At 45.2% G+C, this 17,822-nt stretch overlaps 2 protein-coding genes across 4 annotated transcripts in view; both read left to right on the top strand.

Annotated features, from left to right (window-relative positions):
- The first annotated feature begins 580 nt into the window (after positions 1-580).
- LOC146763434 (uncharacterized) lies at positions 581-4,403 on the top strand. Its single transcript, XM_085569660.1, has 2 exons — positions 581-1,371; positions 4,182-4,403. Exons 1-2 carry the CDS (start codon positions 712-714, stop codon positions 4,254-4,256), a joined length of 735 nt encoding a protein of 244 aa, XP_085425786.1. The 5' UTR covers positions 581-711; the 3' UTR covers positions 4,257-4,403.
- Positions 4,404-4,924: 521 nt separating this feature from the next.
- Positions 4,925-17,822, top strand: part of TRABD (TraB domain containing) — a 33,932-nt gene continuing 21,034 nt past the window's right edge. Inside the window, exons 1-2 of one of the 3 annotated variants that reach the window (XM_021555204.4) lie at positions 4,925-5,076; positions 16,059-16,121. In XM_021555204.4, the coding sequence (XP_021410879.3) occupies positions 16,098-16,121 (24 nt within the window). In that variant the 5' untranslated portion in view covers positions 4,925-5,076; positions 16,059-16,097. Of the gene's footprint in view, positions 5,077-5,533; positions 16,122-17,822 lie in introns of those variants that run through there. The other 2 variants (XM_085569117.1, XM_085569118.1) reach the window with 2 other exon arrangements.

Here is a 17,822-nt window from a genome sequence, read left to right on the forward strand (position 1 = left end):
TCTCCACATGCCTCCCACACAAATGATCTCACGAAGAGCCCTGTGCTGATGCAGCTTCTGTACCCAAGCTGCGTTACCCACAAGTACTAGGAATGCCTCTGCAATGCACTGTGCTCTGCAGGTCTGCTACAAATTTAATGGAAAGGGGGAGAGCAGAGGGTGGGGATGATGCAGAGGAAGAACAAAGGAGCTTCAGCCTTTCCACCCCGTCTGCCATCAGCACCATCCTCCTCCACATGCACGCTGTGGACTGCACACCTGCCTGTGCCCATGCCGCAGTCACCAGCACAGCAGCTAGGGCTGGACCCGGGCTATCAAAGCCTTGCTCACAGTCATCAGCTTCCCTTCACAGCAACCGCTCTTGATGAACTGCTCCCACATCTCACACAAATTTTAAGGGAAAATTGTAAAGTCTAGAGACAGTTGAAGTAGTCCTGTGTGTGGTTTGGTTCTTCCGATTTACCAAAACAATTTAGCTGGAGCCACTTCCAGCCACATACAGCAGCTCCGTCATAGAAGCAGTGCAGCAGGAACATCTCTTAGACCTTCCCAGCCTCAGGAGCAGGTACCCCAGTGCACGGAGGGCACTGGGTCTGGATGGCACTCTTGACATGGCAGGCTGCCACGTCTGTGCTTCCCGAGTGACAGAACAGCCGTATCCCTCCCGGGCGCAGCAGAATCGCTCTCTAATTTCCCTCTTAGCATGTTTAGATGACGCTGTTTATGAGCAACGTGAATACAGCCCATACTCCGACCCGAGGGAGTGAAGCACGCTGGAGGTGGCCCTCGGGAGCTTTTCTGAGCGATAACAAACATGCAGCGAGCGAGATAGAAATGACAGAAACATGCGTTTCCTCCAGGGAGGACAGTCAAAGAAATTCCGCGAAGCTGCTAGTCATTCTGCATGTCTTTCTTCTTCTGCTTCGCAGTCTGAGATGGATGGTGTCTCCCAGAATCACGCCAGAAAAGAAGACTGAGGGAAGGGTGCGGGGCTGTGGGGGCTGTGGGGTGACCCCGGCGCCGCGCGGGGCCGCAGCGTCCCCGGGGGGCGCTGACGGAGCGCGGCCGGCAGGGGGCGCCGCAGCCCCGCGGCAGCGCCGCTCCCGCGGGACCGGCCCGGCCCGGCCCGGCCCCGCCGTGTCCCCGTCCCCTGTTCTCCGTCCCCTGTTCCCCGTCCCCTGCTCTCCGTCCCCTGTTCTCCGCCCCTGTTCTCCGCCCCTGTTCTCCGCCCTCTGCTCCCCGCTGCTGCCCCAGCGCGCCCGCGAAACGCTGCCGTCTGTATCCCGACGTGCCATGGTCACGCCACGCCCGCCTTGCTCACGGGCTGGAAACGCAGGAGGTGGTGGGGAGTGCTCAGCAGTGATGGGTCAGGTGAGTTTTCCAGGCAGTGTGCAGTGCCAACCCCAGCCAAGTATCCATGAGGCTGAGATGAAGAAAATCTTAAAACTCTCTAATCTAGATAAAGCGAGAGAAGACATGACAACGTTTAAAGAGGTGAAGGCTGCTACAAGGGGAAAGTTTTCATCTATTCCCACAGAACACGAGCTACTGGGCTTGGATACAAAAGCAAACACCAGTTAAGGTTAGATTTTTGAATAACATTTCTAATGCTCGAGGGTTTTTGGTTTGGATGGTAGTGGTGATTTGTTCTTTATTACAAGTTCTTAAAAACCCGTTGTGACCTGGACAGGCACATGGCCATCCCGGAAACAGCCTGGTACCTTCCCTGGCAATCTGCTCAGGCGCTGATTCTAATGTTGCGCTGGGTCTCTATTTGCTGCAAACTAGAGATCACTGAAGACAATCGAGCTCTTCTGGCTGATGTCACCATTACTCCTTTCAGTTCTTAAGAAACCTTATGTAAAAATAACTTGTTAAGAAAGAGAAAGAAGGGAGCAGAGTGGATGGAAGATGAAGGCAGGAAAGAGGGAAGAAAAGAAGGAAAGAGAGGAAGGGAGGGCAGGCAGAAGTGTACTTAGCTTCCCCTCCTCATTTCTAGCCCTGGAAATCCCAAAAATCCCTGGAAATTGCTATGCCCAAGAACAGTGGCATGCTTATGAGGAGACTTTCTGGCTCATTACACAACAAACCTACTTCAGATGTACTGTGCTGTGGCTGGTAACCATTCCATGAGGATCAGTTTCAGTATAAAAAAAAAGTGCATTTTAAGTAGCGTTGAAACACTGAAGAAATCCGGGAATCATCTACCATGAATCATCTCTCTTCACTACTGGCATTTGCCATTGATTTCAAAACAATCCCACATCAATAACAACATTTAAAGAAGATATTCAGTGTATTAAATATTAAGAACATAATTTACATGTCACATTAGGCTTCTCAGAAGACACCAGTGACTCATCTTGCAGTTGCTAATTAATGGTGTGTTCAATTACCACAACACTCTCATTCATTACAATGGAGCAGAACAGAATTTACAGTCACACAGGCTCTTGCAGAGACACCACAGTTGTTAGATGGATTCCTGGCACAAGGGGACCTCCTGCTGGCATAGGTCCTTGCTTTTGATATACTTCCTCTCATTTCACCCCTCCCTCTCCACTTTCAGAAGTATTGTGCACCACAAACCAAACTGAAACAGCACAGGCAAAATCTCCAGCCACATGGGTTCATGTCAGTAGAGACCTGCATCTTACTTTAGTCCTTGTAAAGGCACGTTCAGCCACCGCAGCTCTTGCTGAGCCAGCAAAGGAAACACTGCCTGAAGTATACACAAAAGTACCAACACTGTTGACATAATCAGGGTGCAGTTATCACAAGCTAAAATAAAATCAGGCCAGCAAGGTTTACAATATTTCCAAAAGCACAGGGCTTATCAATCAGGTGAGGTGAGCTCTTTCCTGCAGGCTAGGCAGTGCTCCCATGCTCTGACAAAAAAAATTATTGAGCTTTTCCAGCTGAAGCAGTGGGAAGCTTGGGGACAGACCCGTAGTCTGTCAAAGGGCTCACAAAGTTTGAACAAAACACCACTGGTGGTGTAGTAGGAGGAGCTGCAGTCAAAAAAATACTGAACTGTCACTCAGTATCAGTGTCAGCTTGAACCAAACACATGACACTGCAAATAGCTGGAGCTTGACTATAAGCTTGGCACACACTGATAGTTGAGCAAATCTGAAGATAAAATCTGTGATCAGCTGTGTAAGGGACACTACTGCAACTTGATATTCAGGCTGCTGAGCATAAGGGCCTGTCATGTGCTGCTTAGCCAACATTCACAGGGCTTCACCTGCTACAGGACAGCCCTTTGGTGGATCTGGCACCACAGAAAGCTTGTGGCTGGGCAAGGCTGATGATTGGAAAAGGTGGGATTAGAAGCAGACTCAGAAGCAAGCAGCTGTGGTCAGGGGGAGCAGCTGCATCTAGAAATTGCACTACTCAAAGGGCCGATGTCCTTGGATGCCAATGAAGCCATCGGGCACACTCCTCAAAAGCATCAATCAACTTGCTCTGATCTAGTAGAGTGTCCCATTGTTCTTGGGGACCTTCACTCACCAGTTGTGGGGGAAAAAAAAAGTCTTTGGAATCACTGTACAGCGCTAGATTAAAATGCCTGAAGTGAAATGTTCTTCCTTTTATGTCAGACATTGGATGGTTCTGCCTCAGAATTGAAGGTCTCCATAGCTTGCACTTTATTTGATTCATTGTGTTTTGATCATTCACACATGAAATGCCTGCTCTGTGCTTTTATAGCAAGTTGAAACAGGAAGTAAAACTCCCAACTGTCTCAACATGTCTGGACTTGATTTCCACATACTACATATTTGCAAAGCTCAGCCTAATCCTAAACTAACCCAGGATGTGAAGTAAGAAGAGATCAGAAAACAAACCAGCCTTCACATCTGTTCAAATGAAACTGTATTTAGACAACAAATGTGTGCTCAGACTAAACGGGTGTTTAAGCCATACTGTCACTGAACTGTGACTTATCAGAAACAGAACAGAGAAGCAGGAAGAGGGAAGAGAGAATTCCAGGACACAAACAGTTGTTATAATCAACTCTTTACACATCTTTCTGAAAACAATTTTCTTGACCAGTAAAATATTTGTATATGTCAGCCTAGAAATTTGGAGTATCACCAAATGCCCTTTGTACTTAGAGAGGTGGTGCAACACAGATTTTTCATGTTTTGTGGGTGAAACATTTAACTCTTTTCTTGCAGGAGAGGCCCACTGCAAGAAAGGAAGTGAAGGGCCAGAAGAGCAGTGAAAAGCAGGGCTGCACATCGAGGAAGTAATGGATAAATTCAGAGATGACGCCGTCTGGAGTGTGATATATCTGCGATTTCACTCTTTATTAGACCCACGGCGCGTTCTCGCGGGCACACCCCACGCAGTCCCACCCCCGAGGGTTCCCTCTCACTCCTTCCACTGTACAGTTTCCAAACGCCTTCCAAGGACGGCCACGCGTGTGCCAGCGGGCACGGACACCAGGGCAGCGCTCCCGGCTCCCACTCCAGGGCTGGAAGGTCGGCGCCAGGCCGGACCATCTGCACCAAGCGGGGCTCGGCTGACAGCGGTGCCCGCGGCCGCAGTTTCTTCACCGGCACGGAGAGAAGCAGCCTCAAAGACGTGGCTCAATTCCCTGCCAGAGGCCCCCGCCCCCCACGGAAGCTGAAGGCGCCTGGAAAGGCTCTGGCGGCACCCCCGCACGCTCCGCTCCGGGGCTCCCGCAGAAACCCCGATAGCCCCCGGCGCCGGGAGACGGGAGCAGCCGCGGGGGCAGCGCGCACACGGGGCCCGCGGCCCCGGCCCGCAGCGAGCGGCCGGCGGCGGCGGAGCCGCGCGGGGCCAGCGAGGGAGGAGCAGGAGCGGGAGCACGAGGGGCCGGCGGCGGGCGGGCCCGGCGGCCCTCGCAGGCTGGGAGCTGTAGTCCGCTGCCGCCCGCTGCCGCGCACCGGGAGCGGAGGAGGACTACAGCGCCCAGGGTGCCCCGCGGCGGCCCCGCCCCGCGCTGACTCGTGCAGCACGTTGTCCGGCTAACGCGCCCCGCGCCCGCTCCGCCCGCAGCGCTCCGGCCGGCGGCGGCTCCGCCGCTCCCATCGCCCAGCACGGCAGGTCAGCGGGGACGGGGGTCGGCTGTGCGGCCGCGTCCCGCCGGCCTGGGGGGCGGCGGGGCCGTGCTGGGGCCGACCCCGGTGGTGGCGGGTGTGTGCAAGGGGAGCGGATGGGGGGTGTCGCGGTTTTCTCGGTGCAGGAGGGGAGGGGGCTGCGAGCGGCGCGGCCGTGTCCCCTCGCTGCTCGCCCTTGGCGCGCACCCGGCCCTGCCTCCGCAGGTGCCGGCCCGGAGGTGCTGGCGGGCAGCGCCCGCTCGGCAGGGAAGTGGCCGGGGCGCGGCGGCCCTGCTGCTCCGCTGCTGAAGCGCTCCCCGGCCTGGCGGGAGAGCTGCAGCCGGGGCTGGGCCGGCTGCCCCGCCGATGACCCCGCGGGCGCTGCGGCCGAGGGGCCTCTCCGGGCGGCGGGCGGGCTCCGCCTCGGAGCGGACGGGCTGAGGCGTGCGCCCCGCTGGCGGGGCAGGAGGAGGCCGGGAGGCCGCTGCCCTCCCGGGGCGGTCTGCACTGCCCTGCCCTGCCCTGCCCGGGCGGCCGGGAACTGCAGCTGGGCAGGAAACTTGTGGGAAAATGCGACTTTGGGGCCCTTTGTAAGGTCCCGGGCCCGCGTGTCTTCAGCTCCTTCGTTCCGGCTGCTCACCGCTTTGGGGGTTCGCGGACGTGGCACAACGCTGCTGATCCAGGTGTTTGGTGATAAGAGCATGGGATTTCTTTGGTTCTGGCGGGGAGCTGTGGAAAAGCGAGACTGACAGTTTTTCTTCTTTTTTTTTTTTTTTAATCTCTAAACAGTTGTGGTTTTTTCTGAATCCACTTCTGAAAATAGTTCAAATTAGCCTAGCTCTTGAACATAACTCGTATCACAGGCATAGCTTTGGCTTTTCTTTTGAGGAAAATGCTTGTACTGATGCAGATGTCTGTACAGCAGAGGTGTTTATTTTTCCTAGCTTTCAGGAAAAAAGATTATTTTTCTTTGGTAAAACTTTGCAAAAAGTTGCAGCTGATGGGTTGGAAAAGTGTGAGAACGGGATGGTCTTTTACAACTTAGATGCTATTTCACAAAGGTGGTGGCGCGACAATACTAGTCGAAAGAAATACCCAGGATGTCTGGAATGACACTTCTCCATTTTGTAGCGTTGTGTATCTGTGCAACTGCTGTTTACCTCATTAATGGAGGTATTCCTCCTTAGAAAGTTAACAGAGTAAAGCAAAAAAGAATTTAAAAACCCAAACAGATTCCAGGGGTTTTTCTTCTGTATTTTAGTAGGGGATAGACCTTACACAGTAGGGGAAAAACGTGTCCATTTAATTATCCTAAGCTAAATGAGTTTATTAATTAAAAAATCTGGGTTGGGGCTATGGCACTGGTTTGTGCCCTGCTGTCGGTGGCAGTAGACTTTCAAGATTCAGTAACTTGAATTGACCGTTGTATTGTAAATTTCAATTTTAACTTGCTTATTGTAAATTTTAGTCCTCACAGTGGCTGACACTCCGGCATCTTAACTGTAGACCGGGATATTGTGTAGCTTGGTGCTAGAAGAGTTAAGATAGAATATACTGAAAAATCATTCTTCCATATGGTAAAAATGATGAAACACTGCTGCCACTACAGCTGTGAATGAGCCACGTGGTGCTGCCGTCTACTTGTAGGAGTCATACGAGTGCTTTTCTAAAATAATACTTTTTGGAAAGCATCTTCTTTTCCTTATTTGATATTCAGGAAAATTGCAGACAGAGATTTGGGGCAGTCTTTGAAAATGTAGAAATGAGAGCAGGCCAGAGATAAGTGTGCTCCAGATTTAATGGGAGTGGTGTGTAACTATGTCTGTCTGAAGTGATATCACAGCATGTGCTTTGCCAGCCAGTGCCGGTAGGAAAGAAGGATTCTGTAGCTCTCCTTGTCCTGTCAGGAGACAGGACCCTGGCTGTCTTTCATAGATTATTTAGTACAAAATTGGACCAATATATTTTCTGGTGATGATTGTTATTAGATTGTAACATATTTGCAAATACTTATGTGATTTGAATCTGAGGTCAGACACCTTCAGTTATTGAATGCTTTTTTAAAAGGCTGTTCAGATTTCACGTGGTTTGAACATGTTAGTTAATACTGTGGTTCTGTATTTGAACTTTAAATTTTTGCAGTGAGTATTTTTTCCCTTTGTAAGAAAGGACTTGGGAACATAACTTTAACATTAAACCACAGTTTATAGATTTGTATGAAAACGTGCATGCACTCAGTGACAAGTTCTCTTTCTGTACACTTCTTTTTCTAATAATAATAAAAAAAAAGTAGAAGAGCTCTTTTCTACTCCTGCCTTCTTCCTTCCCTTACCTTTAATTGACCTGCTTTGCAGTTTTAATTGAAATCACTGAGGGATGCAGGATCTTAGCATGTCCACTTGCAAGAATTTGAATGTCCTGATGACCCTGCATATCAAGCACTATGCTGGAGCTCCAGGATTCTGTCTTCCAGTGGGTAAGCCCCTCAGGTTGTCTGCTAAATAACTGTCTCTATTGGTAGTGCAACATCATGGTCTTATGTTGAGAAGTCTGTCCATCTCAGGAAGGGTATGCACGCTTCTGAGAGAGAGCAAAAGCCTACACCACAGCTGAACAACACCATGACTGCTAGTGAAATTGAAGAAAGTGTTCAATCACCAGTGTACTGCATCTGGAGATCCTGGTCTTGCTTTGCGAGGATGCATATCTTGCATGTTCTTGTAGAACTCCATACACATGCAGCAGCTGTGCTATTTCCCTTCTATTCTGCTTGGGAGTGTTTTGCAGAGGATTTTCCAAAACCAGAAGTATCACTCGGCTCATAGCTTTACACGGCCTGGAGGGAAGATGTACTGATGTCTTCTCCAAGCTTCTGGATACAGGAAAGTCTAATAAAATTATTTTGGTTCTAGATCTTTGCTGAATTCACATAATTCACATTAGAATGTAATAGGAAAGTGACTTGGATAGATGTATCGGTTCTAAAAAACTATCAGTTTCTGAGTGCCTGCCCAGATTTGAGCCACATCACTGTGGTCTTTCTGTCTCATGTTTCTAAGTTTAGCAGTATCTACACAACCTCAGCAACTTCTTAAAAGAGTAAGGATTTAGGCTAATGTTTGTTCATAAATCTGCAGTGCAGTGCATTAGCATCCTGATTCACTTCATACTTACTCTTTTCATCAAGTAGCCCCAGCCAGTGTAATGACAATAACTTGTAAAACCACAGAGCATATGAGAATGCCGTCTTGTCTTTCACCAATAAACGTGTTTTCAGTGTCCCAGGCCACATATTCTCATGTTTCAACACCTCCTTTCAAGCAAAATGAATGTAATTGTCTTTGACTTTTATGTTTTAACTTCTAAAGCATGCAAATGGACATTTACTCTAGTGTGTAGGTACCTGAGTTTAGGCTGTGTATGTCTGCACAGTTCATTTTGCAGGAACACCTCATTGATGCTCAGAGGATAAAAATAAGCATTTTGAAATTTGTGAACTTCTGAATCATGAGAAACCACAGCCATGCTCTACAACCATCTGTGATTACAGAACCACTTGCTCAGTTGAGTTTCAAAGGCGTGGGTTTGTGTCAAAGAGATAACATGCAATATGTGGAGTAGGTCACCTTGGTGATAATTTTGAAATACATTCTAATTTCTGAATTTGTGACTGTTAAAATAATCGGCAGATAGGTTACCACAGAGGCATCCTTCTGAGTATGAACAGGCTATCAACAGAGTAGACACCTTTTGGAGTAGATGATTGATTGTAAACATTTGTAAGATTTCTGTGCATAAGTATGGAAAAAGCCTCATCAATCTTAAATACTCTCTTTATGTTGCAGAGTATGGTGCTGAGACTTAAGAGGGCATCTTATTTTGGTTTTGCCTTCTTAGTAGGTTAAATGTTAAGCATGGAAGGTGCTTTGTTAGGTATTTCAGACAGTGAGTAAAGAGTGCAACAGTTTCTCAGTGGGAGGAAAGTTTAGTCTGTTTCTTCTGAAGTACTGATATGCCTCTTCTGTTTACATAAAATAAGTGATCCCGTTAAACGGTAGCAGTATTCAAATGAGATGAGCTTATGCAGAGTATAATATGAATGTAAACTATAGGCTATACCAGCTAAATCAAATATCCATTGCAGGTTTAGAGGATGAAAGGAACACAGCACTCAATGCACATAGATACAATAAATTTATAGGGCTGCATCTTACGCTAAGCTGATGGAAGCTGTGTTCTGGCTGGGGATACTGGTGTTAGAGGGCTCACACATGAGTCTGTTTGTGACATTGTCAAATGTTTGTGTGTGTCTGTGGCTTATGTCCAGTTTTGGCTCAGTTGTAGCATGACCTGTGTGAAGTGTGCTATATTCTCACTGGAGGACTCCCACTTTATTGTTTGACACCTTACACTCAAATTGAGTCCCTTAGCTTATCTCTTGTCTTTCCCACAGCAACTTTAGAGGAGCAAGGATGAGTGGTGGTGCTTTTTTACTAGGAGGAAGAAGTGTCCTGTGGGGTGTATGGGGATCCTCTAAGGACCAGTGATTAAAAGCAAAGGAAAATTCAGATTGCAAAATTGAAATGCTTTGAAAGTTCCATGAGCCTTCTAACAACTTGTTTAGCTACCAGAGGTCAGATTTGTAGGTGTATTTATGCGTTCATATACCTCAGTTATGTATTTGTGAGCAGGAAGGTTACAGGATTAACACTTTGAGATTAACACAAGAGATGTGGGTACCTCCTGCAATGTTAGCGAGTACTGTACCTATCAAAAACTCTAATAGATAAATTTAGATTTGTTTGTTGAGGGGATCAAACACAGAAATTTTTGCCTGTTCTTTTCAATAAAAGGTAGAACAAGCTGTAGTTTGGTGACTCCTTTCCTAGTTTCTTTACTAGCTATGCTGATGTGTGTGCAGCACATAGAAATTATAGAGTAATTATAAGACTATGGACAACTTTTATTTCCATCTTGTAGTGCCAGCATGTTGAGGAAACGAAGTGCTGCTTCTGAATTTCTGTATAGCTCAGAAGGAGGAAAACATCCAATAAAAATCTTGTTAAAAAGTAGCTGAATATGTTGTTTTGTGGGTAGGAGCATGAGAGATTTTTTGAGAGCTTTTTTATCGATTCAGTTGAATCACTGTCTGAAGGAAGCAAATTTAGACAAGACAGTAAAGGAACAAGTTTAACCCTACTGTAGGAAGATACTGTAATGAATTATCTGTGGTGTTTGAATTTTCTCACTGAACTACCTTGCTGAAATTAAACAGGAAAGGGCCTTTTGTTCTTTTAACTTGTGTTGCTAGAAGCTGTAATTTGTGAGTGTGTGTGCATGTGAGCCTCTTGTGTTCCTGAGACCGCAAGCTAAGAGAGTTTCAGATGCCTAAATATGAAGCTGGAACCGAAACACTTTGGTTGACTAGGGCTATCAAGTATGAAAAATGAGTTCATGGGAAGATTTTGTGCAAAGAAGTGCTGCTGAAGCTGATTTATATTAGGAAAACCGGAGGGCTGATGTGAAATAGCATGGCAGGGAGTTCTTTCTGCTTCTGCTTTGCCAGCATCTGTGCAGAGTAAGTAAGCATTTCTAGAAGATGTTGAACTTTTCTGTGTGTTCCTTTCTGAACTTGCTATTTTGGGAGAAAGAGAATAATGCCCATGTGCATGGGAAAAATACAGTCCCTCTTTGGCAGTACTTTTCTCAGTAGCAATGTCTGTCCTGTGTGTGCTGTAGGAACAAGAAGAGCTTGGGAGGAAATAGGTGCCTATCAATAAAGGTAAGTAATGGCTAAATTCTAGGTTTGTGGTTTATTTGGTCGTCTCAAAAATTTGGTTTGGTTGCCTAGGTATCTTAAGAGCTGGCAAAAGGGCTTCATTCTTCATTTCTTCACATATGTATACATAAACAGCAATTTTAAATGGCCCAATGAACTGTAGGTCTTCTTGGACTAACAAAGATGCAATAACCACAAGAATTCCATTTGCCTGGAAAAAAGGTGTTTGAGGTGGAGATTCAATCACATTCAATCATCAGTTGCCTCTCTTTGTTTCTTCTAACTCCAGGAATTTTCTTGGTAGTACTTGAAGCAGGAGAATGAATCCCTGATTAAGACAGTCTCCTGGAAGATAGAGAACAGAAATACTTCCTAATCTCTGACCTTTATGAGTGCCTAAAAGCTGTGTCTCCCAGGGCATCTGAAAGAAGTGCACTGTCATGTCTGAGATTTTCAGTGTATGATATATCTCACAAGGGGCTCTTACAGGCCTTTGAAGTAGCTGGAGCAGGGGAATTTGATTGGTTTCACATGTTCATGCCAAATCTCATGGTAAGTAGAACTTGAGGTTATGAGATATTGCAGTATACATATTATGGAACACTGTAAATGATTATCTGAACATTTTTTTGCCTGTGGCTTTTCAATTTGGGATTGAATTTTCTTTATGGCAAGTTCTTCTGACCACCACTTTTTTACATGCACCTCATCTAATCTTCAGTGGTCTTTTTCTCCTGGAGGAGTAGTGCTGTGTGTTACACCTTTAAATGACTGAGACTTTTCCCTGCTTGCCAAAATAGTTTAAAATTCACCTATGGTTGAACAAACACAAACAAATAAGATGTCTTGTTACCTTGTGTCATTTCTTTACGTAAGTAAACTTAAAAAAAAAAAATAAGAAGGTAAAAAAAAAGACCAAAACACAGGTTGGAAAATTAAACTCCAAGAAATTTTGAAATGCATGGATGTGTACGTTGTTCGAATTATGCCAGAATTTTATCTGAATTGACCCCTTTTCTTGCTATTGGACATGGTGAAAGGAAGTGCATACAGATTTGTGCGCTTCAGTTGTTTATCTGTGTAACAGCAAGGTCCGCTCAGTCTTCTCTCATGGGCTTCAAATTATATTTCAAATATCATAACACTCAATACCTTCTGTGAATACATAGATGTACTAGGATGGTGTCTTTCACATGGATGAGCTAAGTCAGCCTGGAGTCCAAGGTATTTGACTAATTCCCAAAATACATGGACTTTGCCCAGTGCTGCTGAGGAGGATGCTGCTAGCTGAGTACCCAGCCTTGGCTGTACTCTGGTGAGTCTAGAAACAGGTCTTCTGCTTGGAAAATTTCAGCTCCAGAGTAACTGGTGCAGATCTAAGCACCTGAAAACAAGAGTATAAAATCCTGGGTTGGAAAGGATCTCCAAGATCATCTAGTTCCTTCCTGCAGTTGACAGAAGCACCTGTAACTAGGCCAGGTTGCTCCAAGCTCCATTCAGACTGGCCTTGAACTCTCACAGGGGTAGGGTGTCCACAGCCTCTTTGTGCAACCTCTTCCAGTGCCTCAACACCCTCACAGTAAAGAATTTTTTCCTGATATCTGAATCTACTCTCTTTCAGTTTGAAGCCATTCCCCCTTGTTCTATTACTACGGGTCTTGTAAAATGTCCCTTTCTGTGGTTTTTGTAGGCTCCCTTCAGGTACTGGAAGGCTGTAATTAGGTCACCCCAAAGCCTTCTCTTTTCCGGACTGAACAACCACAATTGTCTTAGCCTTTCCTTGCAGGAGAGGTGCTCTAGCCATCTAACCATCTTGGTGGCCTCCTCTGGACTTGCTCCAACAGGTCAATGTCCTTCCCTTGCTGGGGACCCCAGAGCTGGATGCAGCACTGCAGGTGGGGTGTCACCAGAGCAGAGGAACAGAATCACTTCCCTTGCCCTGCTGGCCATGCTGCTTTTGATGCAGCCCAGGACACAGTTGGCTTTCCGTGCTGTAAGTGAACATGGCCAGGTTGTGTCCAGCGTCTCATCCATTAGCGCCCTCAAGTTTAAAAATGCGGGAGATGGATGGTGGGTGCTGCTGCCTTGTGTCTGTTCCCAAAAAGCCTCTCTTGTAGAAAAGCAAGTTGGGTAAACATTCAGGGAACACAATCAGATCCACACACCATGCTCACTGCACCTGTGTCAGCGAGAGAGGCAAGAAAGGCTCTTTTTGCAAGGTTTTATTCCAGCGAGGTCACATGAAGGAAACCCAGCAAGAAAGGGAAGCACCACCTACTGCAGGCAGCTTAAGGAGGGGAAGGGCTGGGGGGCGGAGCTAAGGGCTGGGCAGGGCGCAGCCGGCAGGGGTATCCAGGGATAAGGAACAGGGAAAGAAAAACCAGAGGAAGTCCACGTGGGAGTCTGTCTTTTCCCCTTAGGAGGACTATTCCATGGTAGTCACTGGCGTGGACAGGGCAGAGGACTTGTGAATTGGCTGAGAGCAGAGAGATCATGGGATGCTACACAAGTTCTCAGCAGGGCTGTTCTCAGTCCCTTCATCCCCAGCCTGTATGGACAATGGGGGGTTACCCCAGCTCAGGTGTAGTATCTTGCAGTTATTAAACCTCATGAGATGCCCACGGGCCCACTTGTCCTAGAAGTGGGCAGACTTGCCTGTCATTGTGGCTGCACATTCTCTCATCTGGCCATGGAAATATTATTCCGTGGATTCCCTGCAGAGGCTGGAGCTGGAATCTGCAGTGAAACAGTGAGCTGGAAACAAAGGTATAGGTCTGTTAAAAACCGGTGCTAGTTAGCTTGAGTAAACTTCAGAAATCTCTCCCACACCCCCACCAGTATCAGACATATTATTTAGTTAGTGGTGAGAATGCGATGATGTTTTTAAAATGTCACTTAGTGGAAAAAAATACCATGTAGTGTTCTTTATATGAATCTGTTTTTAAAACAAAACTTGCAGTTCATTAGTTTGTAGAGTACTCTGTAGATAAGAGACATATTTTCAAATGCCAGCAGACCTTAATAAAGCTTAGAGCTTTAGGTTGTATTTAGGGCCATCTGATTCACTGACAGAAAAACTGTGGTATATTGCACACAAACCAATTGAGAACCAGGCCCATGGCTGAGCATCAGAGTATTGGTACACTCACAGTGATGCTGTAGTTGAACAAGTATTTTCTCAGAGGACAGTTGGTTTCAACATCTCTGCTTCATGCTGTTCCTCAAGTTGTGGTGCTGCAGTTCTTCCTGCAGCTGTTTGATCCGCTGAACTAAAAATGCTGTGGTATAGTGGGGGGGCAGGGAAAGTGATTTTTTTTTTTTTTTTAAACTGAGCCTGCTTTCCAGTGTGGTTTACTGCCTAACTCAACAAGTAGTTCAGCCAGTCTACCAGAGACAGGACAGCACAAAAAGAGATACAGAGTTTACTTAACTCCACAAAACGGACAGACTTTCTGGAGTGGGGTGTCTGTGGGCTGGTGTGTCCCATTCAGGTTGCAGGTCTCAAGGCAGGGCTTTCCTTCTGCTGTACTGCTTTAGATCTGTCCGCACCACTCGTAAATTGTGGAAATACTGAAACAAAAGAGCAGTTCAGCTTCCCCTGCCATTTCAGTTTACTCTGATATCCAGGTTTCCTTGACTTGACTCCTTGGAAGGCAGGAGGGTCCTAGTTTTAAAATTATATTGTGCCTTGTAGCACAACTACTGGAGTGCTTATGTTGCCTGTGCAGACTTCTTGCATGTTTTTGAATAGTTTGTTTTAATGAACCTCTTGGACTGTGTGCAGTGTGTATTTTTTTTGTTTTAATGAGGTATTTGCCTCACAGCTCAGGAGTTGTGTCTGTAGGTGTTGCCTGCTCAAGCTATGGGAATCTGTTGGATTTCATGGGGATTCTGCTCCAGAGGCCGTGCAGAAGCCAGGATTTTGGCCACTCTGCTTTTTTTCTTGCCCAGCCTGCAGCTGTGATCTTGGGTTTGCTGGCTGACCATGAGCAGTGGACAGCAAAAAGGCACAAATTCCTGAAATCCCTTTTGCATGGTGGGAGATATGACAGTGGACAGAATTACACTCACTTGCTTCATACTGCCCAGGCAAATGCTCTTTTAAAGAAATGTATTTTAAGCAAAGATAGAAAGCAAAATGACTTTCTAGAAACGGGAATGCAGAGCGCTAATCCGACTGCAGGAGACTTTTCTATTTGGGGAAGGGGGAGGCTTGCCATTGCCATCACATTTGTGTGCTGAAATATGCTGTCAGCCAGATGCCAGCCAGCTTTTCTCCAGCCTCATCTGACCATAGGGCAGGAGCGAGACTTGTATGTCCACTCCTCAGAGCGGGACTGCAAATGTATTCTATGAATAAGTTGTTCAGGATTGCTCTCTATTTAATAAAATAAAACACTGATCACATGTACTGGGATATAGCTCAAGTGGAGTTAGCCCAAAATGCTGTAGTAAAGAAGCAGCACTTTGAGTACTTCAATATTAGTGGGATGGCAGTGAGAATAAGCAGAACAAGCACTAGTCATACATGCAGAGTCTTGTGTAATTGCCTCAGAGTACCACTTAAGTCCAATCACAGCACTCTGCCAGCTTCAGGGAGAACTTTGGATTTTTATGATTCCGTCATCACTATTGTGAAACTAAAACTCAGAAACCATTCAGCAAGGGATTGAAAACGAAGTTTCATGGGTTTGTCACACAGATACTGGCTGACTGATCTTCTAACCCTGGCATATTTATAAATATATGTGGTTACATGATAAAATGGCTATAGTTGAATATTAAGATTGTGACTGCTCTCCTATTCTGTGCGGCAGTAAAGTCCTAGAAATATAGAGGATTCCTAAAATCTGCCTAAAAACTGGCTTGATGTAGTCGATATGAACTAGACAGAACTACTGACTAAATTGAGCAAGGTTTTTGCTATTGCAGAAACTGTTCTCTGGCTTGAGCCACCTCAAGAACCATATTGAAACAGGCTGGTTTTATGTACCACTGGGGGAGTTGCCGTTGGCTTGTTCTGGTTTTCTTAATGGCAGTAGAGAAGAGGTGACATTTGTGCCTCTTCAGTTTGCTGCTTTTATTACTTCAGCCTTTATTAGAGACTGCAGAGGCACTTTTTTTTTTTTTCCCTAGACAGTTCTTGAGAAAGTGTTCTGGGTTATGCCAATAATTTTTAATTCTCTTCCATCTCTTTTTACTTCTTGCAGTTCTTGTGTGGTTGGTGAAAATAAGTCTACGCTGCAGGAATGCAAGAGGAGCAACAGCCTGAGGTAGGGCATGGAAATAAAGTTTGTATCTGAGTACAATTGCAGGGAAGGTCAAGACTGAATCAGCCAGGTTCTTCCCCTAATTTTTGGGCAAGTTCTTCAAAGTCTTATGACTGAGAATGCCAGTGTGAGACCCCTTTTAAAATGGAGACGGAGAGCTGAGTGCTATTGTTCTTGATACATTTATGTTCTTTTCAGATTCTCTTTCCCTCCAGTTGCAAAAGCTTAAAATGGGTCTTTTCTATTATTCTACTTGCAAGTGAGGAATTGCATGAAATTGCCTAACCTATGAGATTAAACCTTTAGGAGGAAAAAGGTTTTGTGATTAAATTACAGAAATTGATTATATACAAATAATCTCATTGTACATGGCTGAAGTTCCTTGCCAAATTAAACTGAGATGCTTTTTCTGTCCTTTCTGTTCCTTTTCTTCTTTCATATCCATGTATCTCAAAACCTTTTTCTGGTATAACAGGTGAAGCTCAGGAAATGTTTATTCTGTGAAGCATAAGAATGTCGGTTCTTTTGTCCTGTTAATAAAAAATAAAAGAACAACAGATTCCTAATGTGGTGGCTTAGTGCTGTGCTCATTGCAGTGTTGTGATGTTGTGATGACAAAGCCAGCATAAGTGATAGGATTAATTCCAAATGTTACAGATGGATAAATTTTTCCAAAATATTGTGTCTAGACTTAACGTATGCAAGCAGTAGTCAAGCCATATGTTGTGATCAAAAACTGAGCTGGTGTTAAATTAGATTTGTGAATGTAATTGCAATTTGCAGTGTAATTGCAGTTTGCAGTTGTCAATTAACAGACTTCTGCTTTGTACTGAAAGGATGATGTGTTGCTGTGACTGTTTTAAACTTTGCACTGTAAAGCTGTTGTACTTTTTGAGTTTAGTCCATGAAATGTATCATAAATTTTTCCTTGCCTTCAGTAGGGCCACGGTGTGACACTCAGGATTTATTTTCTCAAAATTCCTGTTTGGCATAATGGAATGCAAGAAGAAAATAATTACTCTTATAGAAAGCTCTTAACATTTGGGTGTGGACATTTGGTACAGCCTTGCTTTAAACTTTACCAGGTTAAGTACAAAGTACATAAACCAGTCATTTTAGCTAAAAAACTGACATCCATCAGGAGAGCTTGGCTGCCTGCTTGCTGACTCATTAGTATTGTCTTTGGAAAGTACTTAAATGATGATGGGTTATTTCCTGACTCTAACTTTTTGACTTAATGTTATTCAGAAATTCCAAATTCTTCCAATAATCATCCTGATTAAACTTTGAATTAAGGTAGTTGCCTATAGGTAGTTTATAATTTAGCTTTCCCTTATTCCTGAGTCTTTTCTGCGCTAACTCTGCCTCTCTGGCTTAAATGACACTGGCTGAATGACTGGAACTGTTTGAATTCTATGCACAGGTTTTAAAACTTGCTGGTTAATTAAAAATAAGAAAGATTTTTGTTAGCCAAAGACCTGTATCATATACTTCTAGGGATAATATTGAAGACTCAGTCTTCATGAAGCTTTTGAATTGCCTTCTTTTCCTTTAGAGAGCAAAACTCTGCAGATGCCTTGTATCTTTTTGAATTGATTTCTGATATGTATAAAGTCAACATGCACATGAACTTTTTAAGATTTCATGTGCATATTGTGTAATTGCCTTATTCCATCAAATACTTGGCCTGACTCTTCTAGAATG

This window comes from Lonchura striata, chromosome 1A (assembly GCF_050655825.1).
Source record: "Lonchura striata isolate lonStrDom1 chromosome 1A, ASM5065582v1, whole genome shotgun sequence".
In the NCBI taxonomy this organism is placed as follows: domain Eukaryota; kingdom Metazoa; phylum Chordata; class Aves; order Passeriformes; family Estrildidae; genus Lonchura; species Lonchura striata.